This window comes from Acanthisitta chloris, unplaced genomic scaffold, assembly GCF_000695815.1.
Source record: "Acanthisitta chloris isolate BGI_N310 unplaced genomic scaffold, ASM69581v1 scaffold9740, whole genome shotgun sequence".
Lineage (NCBI taxonomy): Eukaryota > Metazoa > Chordata > Aves > Passeriformes > Acanthisittidae > Acanthisitta > Acanthisitta chloris.
The window spans coordinates 8818-22423 of NW_008651071.1; the positions used below are offsets into that span (position 1 = coordinate 8818).

Consider the following 13606-nt stretch of genomic DNA (forward strand, 5'->3'; position numbering starts at 1 on the left):
AATAGCAGTCAAAACATTGGCGATAAAATAATAAAATACGTTAACTGCAATAAAGTATTTTCATGGGATGCTCGGTTATATTTTATTGGGCTTTCAGGACTTGTGTATCTTCTGAGCCTTTATGAATACTTGAGAGTAAATAACAACACTTCAGCGAACGCTGAAATACTTGACATTTTCAAGAGGTCAGGATCAGTCTTATAATCCTCAGGAATTTCAAGTGATGTCCTTCAAGCTGTTTATGCTGGCGGGAAGACCGGGCGGCTTGGGGTTGATAGTGACCGGGGACAGAGGCCTGGCCCTGCACCCTTGGGCATCATGGAGGTATCAGGGGTTTCACAGCGAATTAGGCTTGGGTAAGAGCGTGTTGATGCAGGTAGGTTTGTGTCAGATGTGCTCCAGAGCAGTTTGGTAGTGGGTACAGCTGGGGGCTGGGTGCTTGTTACAGTCATGGAATCATCATAGAATGGTTTGGTAGTGACCGGGGACAGAGGCCTGGCCCTGCACCCTTGGGCATCATGGAGGTATCAGGGGTTTCACAGCGAATTAGGCTTGGGTAAGAGCGTGTTGATGCAGGTAGGTTTGTGTCAGATGTGCTCCAGAGCAGTTTGGTAGTGGGTACAGCTGGGGGCTGGGTGCTTGTTACAGTCATGGAATCATCATAGAATGGTTTGGGTGGGAAGGGACCTTACCTTCCCTGTCACTAAACAGGATAAAATCTGTATCCTCCAGATCTCAGCAATTCTGAAATGTCAGTTTGCCAGTAATCTCCTGGCTCAACCCCTGATTTCAAATTTCCTAGTGCTGGGAATTGATTGGGTTGTTTTTAAAACAAATTTCACATTTCATGGTTACAGATTTGACAATTTCTGTGATTCTTACTACATTTTGTTTTAGTGATGCTGTTAATGCTTCTGCCCCTCAATGATGCTCTCTATGCTTTACTTTAGCTAATTCTCTCATTACTATGGGTGGGACCACCACCTGTCCTTGCTTGTTTACTAATCATCCTGTCAAATTTTTCTTTGCATTTATTAATTGTCCCAATTTCTCATCTTCCTTTGACTACTTAGGTCGCGCCTTAGGTAATTATACCTCCTTCATAGGTGTTAATGCAATTTACATTGAAGTTTTTGCCATACTTTTTACTATCCTATCTGCTAATGTGTTTCCTACAGCTTCTTTGGCTGTTACCATTTGATGAGCTTTACAGTGCATGATTGCTTCAGCCTGACGTTGTTGTGCCACTTTCAAGAGTTCAGATATTTCTTCTTGATGATTCTTTAACTAATAAAAGTCCCCTTTATTTCCATACTATTCCTTGTGTATGGACTACTCTGAGTGCATATTTTGAGTCAGTTCATATGTTAACTGCTTTTTCTTTACTTAATTCCAAAGCTCGTGTAAGTGCTATTATCTCTACTTTTCAGGCAGATGTATTTCTGGGTAACGATTTAACTTCTGTAATTTGGGTCTCAGTTGTCAGTGCATATCCAGCAAAACAAACTCCTTTTTCTACATAGCTGCTACCATCATAAATAATTCCAGATCATGACTGGATAAAGGAGCATCCTTTAAATCTGGTCTGCTGGAGTAAACATAGTTGTCTCCAAGCAGTCGTGTTCCACCAAACCCTTTGCTTGTTGAGTATTCAGAACCACTGCAGGATTGGCAATGTTAGTGGTTTTCAGAACAACATCATCTTGTTCCAGCAATATGACCTGATATTTCAGCATCCTGCTGGGAGACAGTCAATGGTCCCCTTTTTGTTCTAAAACCTGAGTTACCATGTGAGGCACATAAACTGTCGTTTTATGTCCCAAGGTTAACTTACATGCCTCTTGAATCAACATTACCATTGCAGCCACTGCCCGTAGACGGCTAGACCACCCTTTTCTTACAGTGTCCAATTTTTTGGAAAAGTATCCCACAGGTCTTTTCTAGTTTTTGAGGACCCCCAATGTGATATGTTGTCTCTTGTGTAAAAAGAGTTGGAATTTGATTAAGTCTAGCAATCCTAAAGCTGGTACTCTCATCAAAGTTCGCTTTAGGTCTAAGTAGGCCTTTTTCTGTTATGGTCTCCACACAAAAGGCCTTCAGACAATGGTTTAGCCATAAGCTCATAGTTCATAATCCAAAGTCTGCACTATTCAGTCATTCCCAGAAAGGCTTGTAATTCTCCGGTGTCTTTTGGCTTGGCAATTTTACAAATTTTATGAATTGCCTCTTTGCTGCTTATCCCCAATTGTCCCCGGGATGCCTCAAAACCCAGATATACAGTCTGGTTTACAATTTGAGCTTTGTTTCTGGAGACTTTGTAGCCACCTTGTTTAAAGGTTTAAAAGTGCGATTGTTACCTGAACACAGTCTTCTTCGGTTTCTGTGGCAATGAGGATGTCATCCACATATTGCAGCATAAAGTGATCCTCGTTGAGATTCATGTCCTTTTTCCATCCTTCCATTTCCTTTGCCAGTTGATTCCCAAATATTGTAGGACTGTTCTTAAATCCTTATGGCAGTCTGGTGTAAGTTAATTGGGTTTTCTTTCCTGTGTAGGGATTTTCTCATTCAAAGGCAAAAAGCTTCTGCTTTCCTTTTCTAGCAGTATACAAAAGAAGGCATCTTTCAAATCAAGCACTGTCAACCAGCCATGCTTTTCATTTAGAGTTGTTAATACTGTATATGGGTTAACAACAACAGGATGAATATCTTTCACTATCAAATTTATAACTCGTAAATCCTCTACTGGTCTGTCTTCTCCTGATGCTTTCTTAACAGGTAAAATTTGCCTATTGTACTCAGATTGACATTTTTCTAAAGTTTTCGAATTCTATAAATTTGTCATTTAAGTTTCTGGTTCTTTCCTGAGCTTTGTTCTTTATTGGATACTGGTTTTGACTAATTGGCCTCGCTGTTTCCTTCAATTCTATTTTAAGTGGGCTGGCTGCTTTTGATTTCCCTGGAATATCAGTATTCCATACTGTAGGGATAACTGCATTATCTACCACTGTTGATATTTCTGTCTCTTTACCTTGTTCTTGCAACATCATTACCTGACCTGTCTTTGATTCTGGTATTTTTTAATAAAATTTCTCCATCCTTAAAACAATTTCTGCTTGTAATTTGCTCAGCAAATCCCATCAGTGAGATTGGACACTTTGGCATATACAGAAATTAATGTGTCAGTACTTTGTTACTGAATTTTAAATCAAGTGGTTCTTAAAAAAAGGGCCAACTCTCAGGCCTCCCTGTGGCACCAGCAACTTTCACACTTTTGTCCCTAGCTTTTCCTTTGCACATATTGAACACCAAGTAAGTAGCTCCACTATTTACTTAAAACTCTACCTTCTCTGTCCCCAGCTTTGTTATAACTAGAGGCTCTGCTGGGGTCTTTACCTCCAATCCTCCTCATTCTTCTAAAATCATCAGCTTTTGTGCCTCTTCCACCTTGGGATATTCCTTTTTCCAGTGTCCCTCCTCCCCGCAGAAGGCACACTGCGGAACTCTCAGAGGACCGCCTTGGCCCCTGCCTCCAAGGTGCCATTAATGAGGGTTTTTGAAATGCCATAACTGAGTGAGAGGTACTAGCTGCCTGCTGCATTGTACTTGCTGTCCGCTGCGTTGTACTCGCTGCCTGCTTTCGAGTGCTGTATGAAATCAGTAACTCGTTCCACCGGTTCCTGAACCTGTTCTTTAAATCAAAGAATAAACGTGTGTACAGAACCATTTTCCTCCTCTCCTACAAAACAGCATTAACTGTAATACAGTATTATAATTCAATGTCCCGTTTTCCGGCCATTTCTCCTGATCATCCAGAGTATACATAGGCCACTATTGATTACAATATTCAATTGTCTTTCGTTTCAGTAAGTCACCTCTTACTTTGACCAATGTTTCAATAAACATCCTAATGGAGAAGTTTTGGAATCTGGTCCTTAGCAGTTAAATCATCAACACTCTTACTTTTAAACATTCCCTTAATGCATTCCCCAAGCTTTTTAGCCATTTTATGTACAAAACTGACAAACAAGACTCAAACACCAACAAACAATACACACATCCCGATAGCAACTTATAAGTTATTTACCAGTTCCCCATTGTCCAACCCAGCAACAGCTTTTCCTCATGACTCATGGGAAGATGCCTAGGCTCACCTGGGTACCCTGTTCAGTCTGACCCTGCTCAGCTTTTGCCACATCTGGCAGGCAGACCAGGGGACTCTAATCCCTTATTTTCCAAGGGACTCTAACCCTTGGCGGGAGCCCTAATCCCTCCCAAACCAAAATATCAGGAGAAGTATCTTTTCTTACCAGTTCCGGGGGATGTTGCCAAGAGCCTTATAGATCAGGGATCAATGGGTCTCCGTGAGAATCCCTCAGTGCCAGCTGGGACCGATTGGGTCCTCAGCTCCTCTGGTCTCTCCCAGTGAGGTCCTGCTGTGGTCACCAAATGTCAAAACTGTCACCAAATGGGATGAAATAAACTTATCCAGCACCAATCTGATACAAATAAGCAGATAATGCTTTTATTCAGTGCGCTGGGAACGTGGGGGATTGGTCCTCCAAACATGTTCCCCTGACAACAAATGCATACACTTTCTATACCCTCTTGTTACATAAGTCCATTCTTTGATTTAACCTTTACAGTGATTGGGTCTATAACTTATATAACTTTATTTTAAGTGATCATCAGTAGTTTTACCTGGCTATTAACTGGGATCCTTGGTACCCAGACCAAGATGGAATGGGTGGAGGGGGTTTCCAAGTGGCATATCAAAACATATGTAACTTCTTGGTGAGCTGCCTTTCTTGGTGAGGTATCTGTGGTTGCCTACACAAAACACATCATTCCAAATAATCCTATATTCTGTATTTCACAGCATTCTTCAATAAACCTGTATTATACTTTTATTCTGTAACTTTTAATCACAGCTGTGATCTCTTTAATTTCAATGATCTTGCTTATACTGCTTATGTGATTAACTCTTGGCTATTTTTATAAACAGAATATTTGTTACACACCACCTCTATGGGGTGTTCTATGGGTGTCCTCTCTGAGTCTTGTTCTTCAGGATGTTCTTCATGGTCATTTTCTCCCCTGCTGGGGAAATGCCTGGGATAGCCCCTGCTGGGGGCCATGACTGGACCTTGCTTCCCATAGCTCCTGAGCTGCCACAGGTGAAAAAGAAAGAGGGGGCCTGGGAGGCAGCTGGGAGTCCTGCCCTGCCGCTCCTCAGCCACCAGGGCTTGATCCCACGTCCGGAGAGTTTCAGTACCAACTTCAGTGGGGGCTGGCTCTGCTTCCACTCCAGTCAACACGTAATCTTCTGAAACGAGCTGCGGCTGCGAATGGCTGGGCTATAAGGCAGCTGTGTTTCCTCTTTCCCATCATGGGTGAACGAAACAATTAGCATTTGTGCGTTAAACCGTTCTGAAATAAAATCTTGTGACTGCCATCTCTCTGTTTGCTATATTTGAACTGGCTGGAAGATTGTTTAAATATCTTATGGGCAGTTTGCAACACAAATTATTTCCTGCCCTTAAAAAAAGAAATTGTGGTTTTAAGATCTCTGGCAAGTTTATTACAATGAAATGTCACATTCCTCAAGCAAGTCATCACAAGATGACTTAGCAATCACTGGTTTCCAGCGTTCATCACTCAGAAATGTTGCAGAGTGTGATTTTGTTTGAAATAAATGAATAGAAAAAGCATGCGTGTTTGATCTGCCCAGCATTCCTGGACGTTCCAAGCAGGATTCCTGCTATCTTGATGAGGTCCTGAGGTTTCTCCCTTAGTACCTCTGCAGTTGTGACCACTTAGGTTGCTACCCCAAGTTGCTCTCAGTTGGGTATCCAAAGCAGCCATTGTGAATGCTCCCTATAAAAATGCCACCTCTCTCTCACTTGGTAGCATATAAAGTGGTTTCACTGAATACAGTGTAATATATATCAAAATGTTGGAGGGGTGGGGTATCAGAAATGGGCTCAACATACTAAGAAAAGCGCATTTCGAATTTTGTTCCCATGTAGTGGTCTTATAAAATTGTAAGCATTGTTTTTTTCTGTGAATGTATCTTAACATTTTTGATGTTTTAATTTGTTCTCATCTTTTTTTTTCTTTTTTTTTTTTTTTTTTCTTTTTCTTCCCTACTCAGCTCTTGCCCCTGTACTTTGCCTCTGGTTTTGTTGGTGAGGATATCACAGTGATGTCTGCATTCAACCTGCTGCATTTGGTGACAAAGAGCCAGCCAGTGGCCCTGCGAGCCTGTGGGCTTCCCTCAGGTTGAATGGGTGCTGCTTGTTGTGTCATGCGTAATGAAGGCCCTCGTAGGAATGGGTGTCTCTGCTGCAGGAAACAATGTGCTATGAGTTGCTCTGGTTTGTTTAAATTTTCCTTTGAACCAGAAGTTTATTCACTTTTTTTTTCCTCTGGTAAAAGTTGCTGGCTTGAGTGAGGAGTTTCATACCTGAGATTTTAAGAAGCTTGGAAATGCTGTCTGATTTCCTTGTCCAACATGTTGTCTCTTAAATTTTATATTATTTTTATTGGTAAAAACAGTGGAATTAAGCTACAAATATTTTATTAAATGCCATTTCTGTTTTTTAAAAAACCTTTGTAAAGGAATTTAACATGTGGATTGCTATTAAATCATAGGACTTTAAAATATTTTCCAAAATCTTTAGCAGTATACTATAGTTATACTCCATGTGTTCTTTTTCACATTTTTACTGAAAATTATGTACAAAATATGTGCAGAATTTAGAACTTAATTCCTTCATTCCTCTGACAGCATATTCTTTAGTTACGTGACATTTCTCCGCATAACTAAATGGAAACATGCAATTTAATGCCCAGATGCAGCTGCACTTTTCATGTAAGGTCCAGATTTGTCCTCTAGGTCTGGGAAGAATGCCATAAGACCCCATCTCTATGAATTGGTTATATCATGAAAACCTTGAACCTTAGTATTTTGTGTTTCATTTAAAAGCAACAGTATCTGTAATGTCAGTGTAATAACCTCAGTGTACATGGTTACGTGGGAGAAAGCAAAAGCTGCACTGAACTAAATTTGAATGCTACTAGGAATTTTCATGACTGCCAAATAAAAAAGATACAGTCTTAGCTGATTAGTGTTTGAGGCCTCAAAAAAGAACAAGCTTGGGTGTTTGTTCTGCACTCATAGCTGGTTCATAAGGGCACAGAATATTATGAGCAGTTTTCCCCAGAGCTGGACTCAGCAAGCATACGGAGGTGATGTTTGAAATATTTTTTCAGTGATAAGACATCAGTTTTCAAGCTGATGCATTTTTCTAAAGCTGGTTACACTTTATTTGAACTAAATCTGAGTCCAATTTTTTCAGCATTTGTGTTCCGTTTCCCCCACATGTGCACAAAACTCCCATTAACCTCAATAGGGGCTCCATGCACATATTGAAGAAGAGAGAATAGTGCACATTGTGTCAGCTTGACCTCAGTTTCCTGTTATATTTGCTGCTGAGCCAGATTTAAAATCCTAAAAATATAGGGTAAGCAAATTTCCTTTGCCCTCATTATGCACCTTTTGATGTGTGCTCATATTGCTGGTGTCTACCTTAAAATGGGGCACTCGGTCTTCTGGCTATTTTGTTCACTCCCTAAAAGGAGACCTCAGAGTTGGTCAGCTAGAAACGCACAGCCCATGGGAGGTTTTGCTGTTGTATATCTGTTTGCAAAGCATTCCATTAGCTATTTTGTCAAACTGTTTTTCTGTTATAATCCAGTAGTCATATTTTGGAATAAAATGTTGTTAACACTACTATTTATTCCCATCCCTTTGATCCCTAACTGTGCAACCATTAATAGACTGAGTTCCACTGACTGGCTACTTTATAGATATATGTATATATAGAGATATTTTTATCTAATAAACCCAAATTCATCTGCTAACAGTGGAATAATATACAATCACATATCTCACATATTTTAGAGTAATCTAAATTCCCCAGATGATTATAAATTAACATAGGCTTGCTTTGCCTTTGGTTTGTTTTTTTTTTGTGTGATGTATTTAGCAGGTTGCAAGTAAATGGTATAGCATGTATCAAGTAAAACATGGGAATGAGATGTAGAGCCAACATCTGCTTAAATGCCACAATGCCCTGTGACTTTGACTTCCGAATATGCAGAAAACATCCCAAGTTCTCATGAGTTTTTTATAATACAACACTTTGAGTTAGAATTTTTCCCACCATCCAGTTCTGTGTGAATTCCACTCCTGCAACCATACCTCCATGCTATGTGCCCACCGAGCCTGGGATGGTGTGGAGCTTGGCTGCCTTCTAATTCAGTGACAAATTCCATATGGAGTAAGACCTTTTTAACCTTCTGGAACCTGGTTCCCCTTAGCGTAAGGGAGTATCATGCCAGCAGAGTAGTAAACTGGGCTTTCAAATAATGTTTTAAACTCTATGCAGTTAAATATTTTCAGGACAAAGACTTGAATGAAAGCAGCATTTGAATTTCTATGCTTGGAATGGTGCCTCTCTCCTTAATGTAAGGAACGAAGTAGCACAGTGCAGTATTTAAATTCTTTTTAATATAAAGTTATAGTTGTACAACAGAAATAAGTGAATTTCTTCCCCTAAAAGTTAAAATAAGAATGAGATACTATTGGGAGGTATCTTAGAATAGGGATGATCTTCTGTCTCTTCTTTGAACCACTATTTTGTAAGCACATGTGAGTTACACTGGATCACTTGTGCTAGTGAAGTGTTTTTACTTGCTTTTTTTCTGTTTGTATATTAGCACCTTGAGTGTGGATCTGTTCTTCCAAATTATATTTGTAAAATATTTTTTTTGTCTGAAGTTAGGACTAAATGTTTCAGTGTGCGCGAGCCTAGTGCACTGTTTGCCCATAACGTTTTTTTATAGCAAATATGGTAAGTCCAAGTAGGAGCAGGCGCTCCCAGTAGATGGCACTAGGCTTTTGCTGTTCTGCAAAAGCCAAGGCTATATGAAAAACTTCCTGTTTAGGAGTCATTCATACAGAAAGTACACCCTGAGACCTTAGGAAAATTTGCAAGTATTTTAAGAAAAGTGTGAGCCCTCGGAAAAATATTAATCTGTGCTTGTATGCAAACTACCATCATATTGGTTTAAAGTTTCTTCGTTGCCAGTAATGATTACAGGTCCGTTGTGTCTGTTGTGTGACGTAGAAGTGTCAGTCCTTGAGCCTGCTTTGTTAGAGTGGATGCTCTAGATTTCTTTGGAAATGCAGGAGGCATTCAGCACCTGCCAGGATTTAGTTCACAGAGATTAAGTCTTAAAAAACCCACCTCAACCTGCCCCCCCGCAAACTTTTAATGTAAAAACTACTTTGACTGCTTTAGTGCATACCAGGAAGCAACTGATACAAGTAATGATTATGCAGATTCCATGTACATATGTTTTCTGAAGCAGACCACCAAGCTATAAAGTAACAAGATAGCTTATTTTGCTTTGCTGTGTCTTTTAATTATTATGGGTTCTCATTTCTTAAAAAGATCCTTTATTTCTTTAACACTTTGAATGTCGTGCTGCTTACATCACATTTTTTGCATGCGATAATTAGGCTTTTCCTGTCCTGCAGATCAAAGGACATTATGGTGCTTGTTAAATTAAGTAAAAGTAATGATGAAGAAATTACAGGGGTAGACCTAGGATTGGGTTTTTTTTCTGTATAATAAAGTTCTAGGTAATATTAAATTGTGAAGTGTTTAATTATTAAAATAACTACTAGTAGGAAAGCATAGTTTTCTAGGATTAGAGTAAACTACAATGCATCTGTATGAAGATGGTGCTGGGCATATGGTGTAAGTCTTTATTAAGTAAATAGTTTCTCATAACTTGTGTTATTAAGAGTTTGTTAATTCTAAGTTTCAGTATAATGTCTTTTCATTAAATTGAAATTAAGGGTGAACAGAAAATTACTGGGTCTCAAAATTGGATTTTTAGTAGCAAACTGTTAACATAAAGGATTCCTTTTAGGAAGAGATCTTTCAAACATTTGCATACATGAATTGTTTGTATGCTGTTGTTTCCCTGAACTCTCAAACTGCTCATGTCAGTGAAATTATCTGCATGCAAAGTGTTTGCCAAATCTGGCTTTAACAAGAAAAAGTCTAGAAAATACCTTAGTCTTGTGAGTTTAATGTACAGTAGTTGTCAAACTTTGTGTGACTTGAGTATGTCTAAATATTTCATATTCTATGTTTCTATGTTCAGAGATACAATTTCCATAATGTATGTTGTAACTTCCCCATAGTTTTCCGTAATGTGTATCACCAGAGATGTGCTACTACAGATGTCGGTTCACATGGTCTGAAAGAAAATAAAAGTAAGGCTGATAATTTAAAGCATAAATCACCAATATGGCTACGGTTAAATGCTTGTCAATGTTTTCATTATAAATCCCTATTTTCTGGGGTTTATATCTTGAAAACAAAAATCTGCTCTGGGTGTAAATATGTCTTACAAGGTCTCAGATGGATGTACTTGTTCCTCAGAACTGGTTGGGGGGCAAAAATTAAAACTCTTTTGAATCAAGCTAAATTTAAAAATAAAAAAGCTGCTATGAATTTGGAGCAAAAATAGCTTTTTACATTACTAGTACATAATTTACTAGCTTACAAATATCTAGTTTACTACCTCCCAGCAGTTACGAGGAGTTTGATAAATGCTTGAAAAGAGTCTTGAAAACATTCACTATGTGAGCGCAATAGTAAACAGCATGTGAAGCTAATCATGTGTCATTATTATTTAAATGCCTGTGTATATGTCTGCCTTCTAGTCATCTGATAGTAGAACACTGTGTTATCATCATAGAGCAATATTACATTATTACATATATACATATATAACATTATCATGTTTTTGGAATGGTTTTAAAATGAGTTTTAAAAATTAACTTTGCATATAGCTGTCTTAATGGGAGTATATACAATGTTATATTGTATTTACAAATGTTGCTTTTGTACAACAGTATTCAGTCTAGAATGTCTTATTTACTGTAGTTTAGAATGAAATTTATTTGAAGATCTCTCATTGGGAGTAATACTCTAAGAGTGCCTGATGCTTGCAAAACTTGGGATCATAAAGATGACCAGAATCCTCCTGTTATGTACCCTAGGGTTTGTACTCTGGTTTTTTTCCCTCTTCTTAACTCCTTTTTCTGGTGAAGTTTCACACTCTTCCTCATCTGCTCAGTAGACAGAAGGTGCTCCTCCCTGCCTCTTCTGGGTGGATGCTTCTCAGTGACTCTCACACTGAGAAGCACAGGGGTGATGAGACATTTCTTGTGCTTCCAGACCATGCACAGAACCAGTTCCTTTATGTGTGCCCTGGTGGGTCTTTTAAGGTTATTTGCATTCCCTTCCTGCTCCCATAAAGGATCCACCACAAACCATTTCCACCCTTCTTGCAGGAATGTTTTAGTTCTGGGAGCTCATAAATTTCCTGCATTCCATTCCTGTGCCCTCTGCAGCTCAGGCTTACTGTGTTTTCTGCTTAGCTGGGTATGGAAAAGTTGAAGTCTCAGCACTAACGTGTTCGTGTGTTTTAAAGTTTCTCATGAAAAGTTACATTTTAGTTATTGGGGTGTCTGTTCATAATGGGAGGTTTGAGAAGTCGTTTAAGGACTGCATTCACTTCTTTCCCTTCAATTAAAAGCAACCCTTGGCTTTGTCCTTTCTGTGAGGAGTAGGTGATGAAGGGTGCAGAGAAGAACCCGATGTAAAAGAGAGATGACAGCACACAAAGAGGACGGAGATTTTCTATATTGCTAAGCACAGGGAGGGCAAGCAAGAAAAGGTGTGGGAAGTGAATGTGAACCCTAAAGTCAGCAAGAATATGTTGAGAAGCAATGGAGGAGATGATCAAGCAGGTCACTTAGGGAATGTGTGAGCCTGGGATTTGCTGGGTCTAGAGTGTGGACTGGGAGTTAGGCACCAGAGACATGAACATTACCATAACTTAGCTGCTAGGTCAACCACAGGTGGCTACATGATTCGGGGGGAAATGAGTAGAGAGGAGTGGTGTCCCGGAGAACAGAAAATGTCTTATGTACAAACTAAACGTGTGTTGCAGTTCATGATTTCCTTCAAAAGAAGCTGTGGGAAGGGATGCATGGCCAGGGTACGAATGTGTTCCCTGCTCTGGCTGGAGGAGAAGTTCTTGTGGGATGTTCAGTGCTGACACTGGCATCTTTGTGCACCACAGGTAAGAACTCCCTGCTCAAGGAGTCCCAAGGAGAGCAGACTTATGTACAAACTAAACGTGTGTTGCAGTTCATGATTTCCTTCAAAAGAAGCTGTGGGAAGGGATGCATGGCCAGGGTACGAATGTGTTCCCTGCTCTGGCTGGAGGAGAAGTTCTTGTGGGATGTTCAGTGCTGACACTGGCATCTTTGTGCACCACAGGTAAGAACTCCCTGCTCAAGGAGTCCCAAGGAGAGCAGAGCAGGGAAGAGAGCTCTTCAAGTCCATTTACAGCTCTTGATCCCATCTTTCTGACCCATAAAGCATGGCTGTATTTGAAAGAAACATAGGTAATTCCGGAAGGCTGGTTAGGGAATGAAGTTGGCAGTTGCCAACCTTTACAACTGTTTCTCCATCTGTAGTCCTGAAGCAGGTTGAGCAGGGAAGGGCTAAAGTGTTTTCTGTGGCCATAGTAGACCTACAGCTGGAGCACAGTGTCCCAGCAGTTTCTCCTTCATGCTGGGTAAGTCATAGAATTTAGAATTTAAGGGTTGGAATGGGCGTTACAAATCATCTAGTCCCAAGTCCCTCAATGCCTGGAGAAATGGGATGAAAGGCCATAGAGCAGGCTGTGCCCGCTAGTGTCTTTGCTAAAAGGGTTCCTTACCCTTCACAGCTGGGGACAGAACAAGTTTTGGAGAGGGTTGGATCTGGGCTGTTGTGGGGAATTGGAGGAGAAGAAAGACCTTCCTCTGCCCCTCTCTTTTCCTCCACCCCCATCCCAAGTACAGAGTGTGGCACCTTGAGTCTTGAAACACAGTGCTCATTTCACAGGCCACACATCACTATTGTGGTGGAAGCAGCAGGAGGATTTAGCAACAGCTTGAATGCCAAAATAAGCTACACACCACTGCGGTAACCACTGGCAAATACTGACTTTTTAATTGTTTCTGCTGCAGGGTTAAACCCTTATTAAAGCCGTGTGAATAAACTTATTCTGATGGCTTTATGAAATATCTTAAATGCAAAAGGTAGCATAAATCACTCTTATTAAATTCATTTTAATTCTGCTGTAACTAAAATGCCTTCCATATGTTGTGTACCCTTTTATTGATTCTGTCAGAAATCTACTGACCAGATACAGAGTGCTCAGTGTCTCTGCCTTTCTTGTTTTTAATTTAAACAAATGTAGTGCCTGTGAAAGGTGCTTGGATCATATCAGCAAAACAAAAGTCTCTTTATCTGTTAGCGGGGAGAGGAAGAGAAATACATCATTATAAATGTTCTCCCCTCCACTGCTGTACCAATAGATCTTGATCTTGTCTTGCCTGGTTTGCGTCCAAGAGTAAGGCAAATAGGTCAGCTGCCTCGTGCACTGTGTCTTTGGCCATCTC

The 13606-nt window shown here is 40.0% G+C and overlaps 1 protein-coding gene across 1 annotated transcript in view; it reads left to right on the top strand.

Moving 5' to 3' along the window:
• Nucleotides 1-6205: 6205 nt before the first annotated feature.
• The window catches only part of LOC103799242 (methionine-R-sulfoxide reductase B3, mitochondrial-like), a gene marked incomplete at its 3' end in the record, with an annotated part of 25937 nt that continues 18536 nt past the window's right edge, over nt 6206-13606 (top strand). Inside the window, exons 1-2 of the mRNA XM_009071550.1 lie at nt 6206-6281; nt 10283-10354. Of these exons, the coding sequence (XP_009069798.1) occupies nt 6206-6281; nt 10283-10354 (148 nt within the window). The remainder of the gene's footprint in view (nt 6282-10282; nt 10355-13606) is intronic.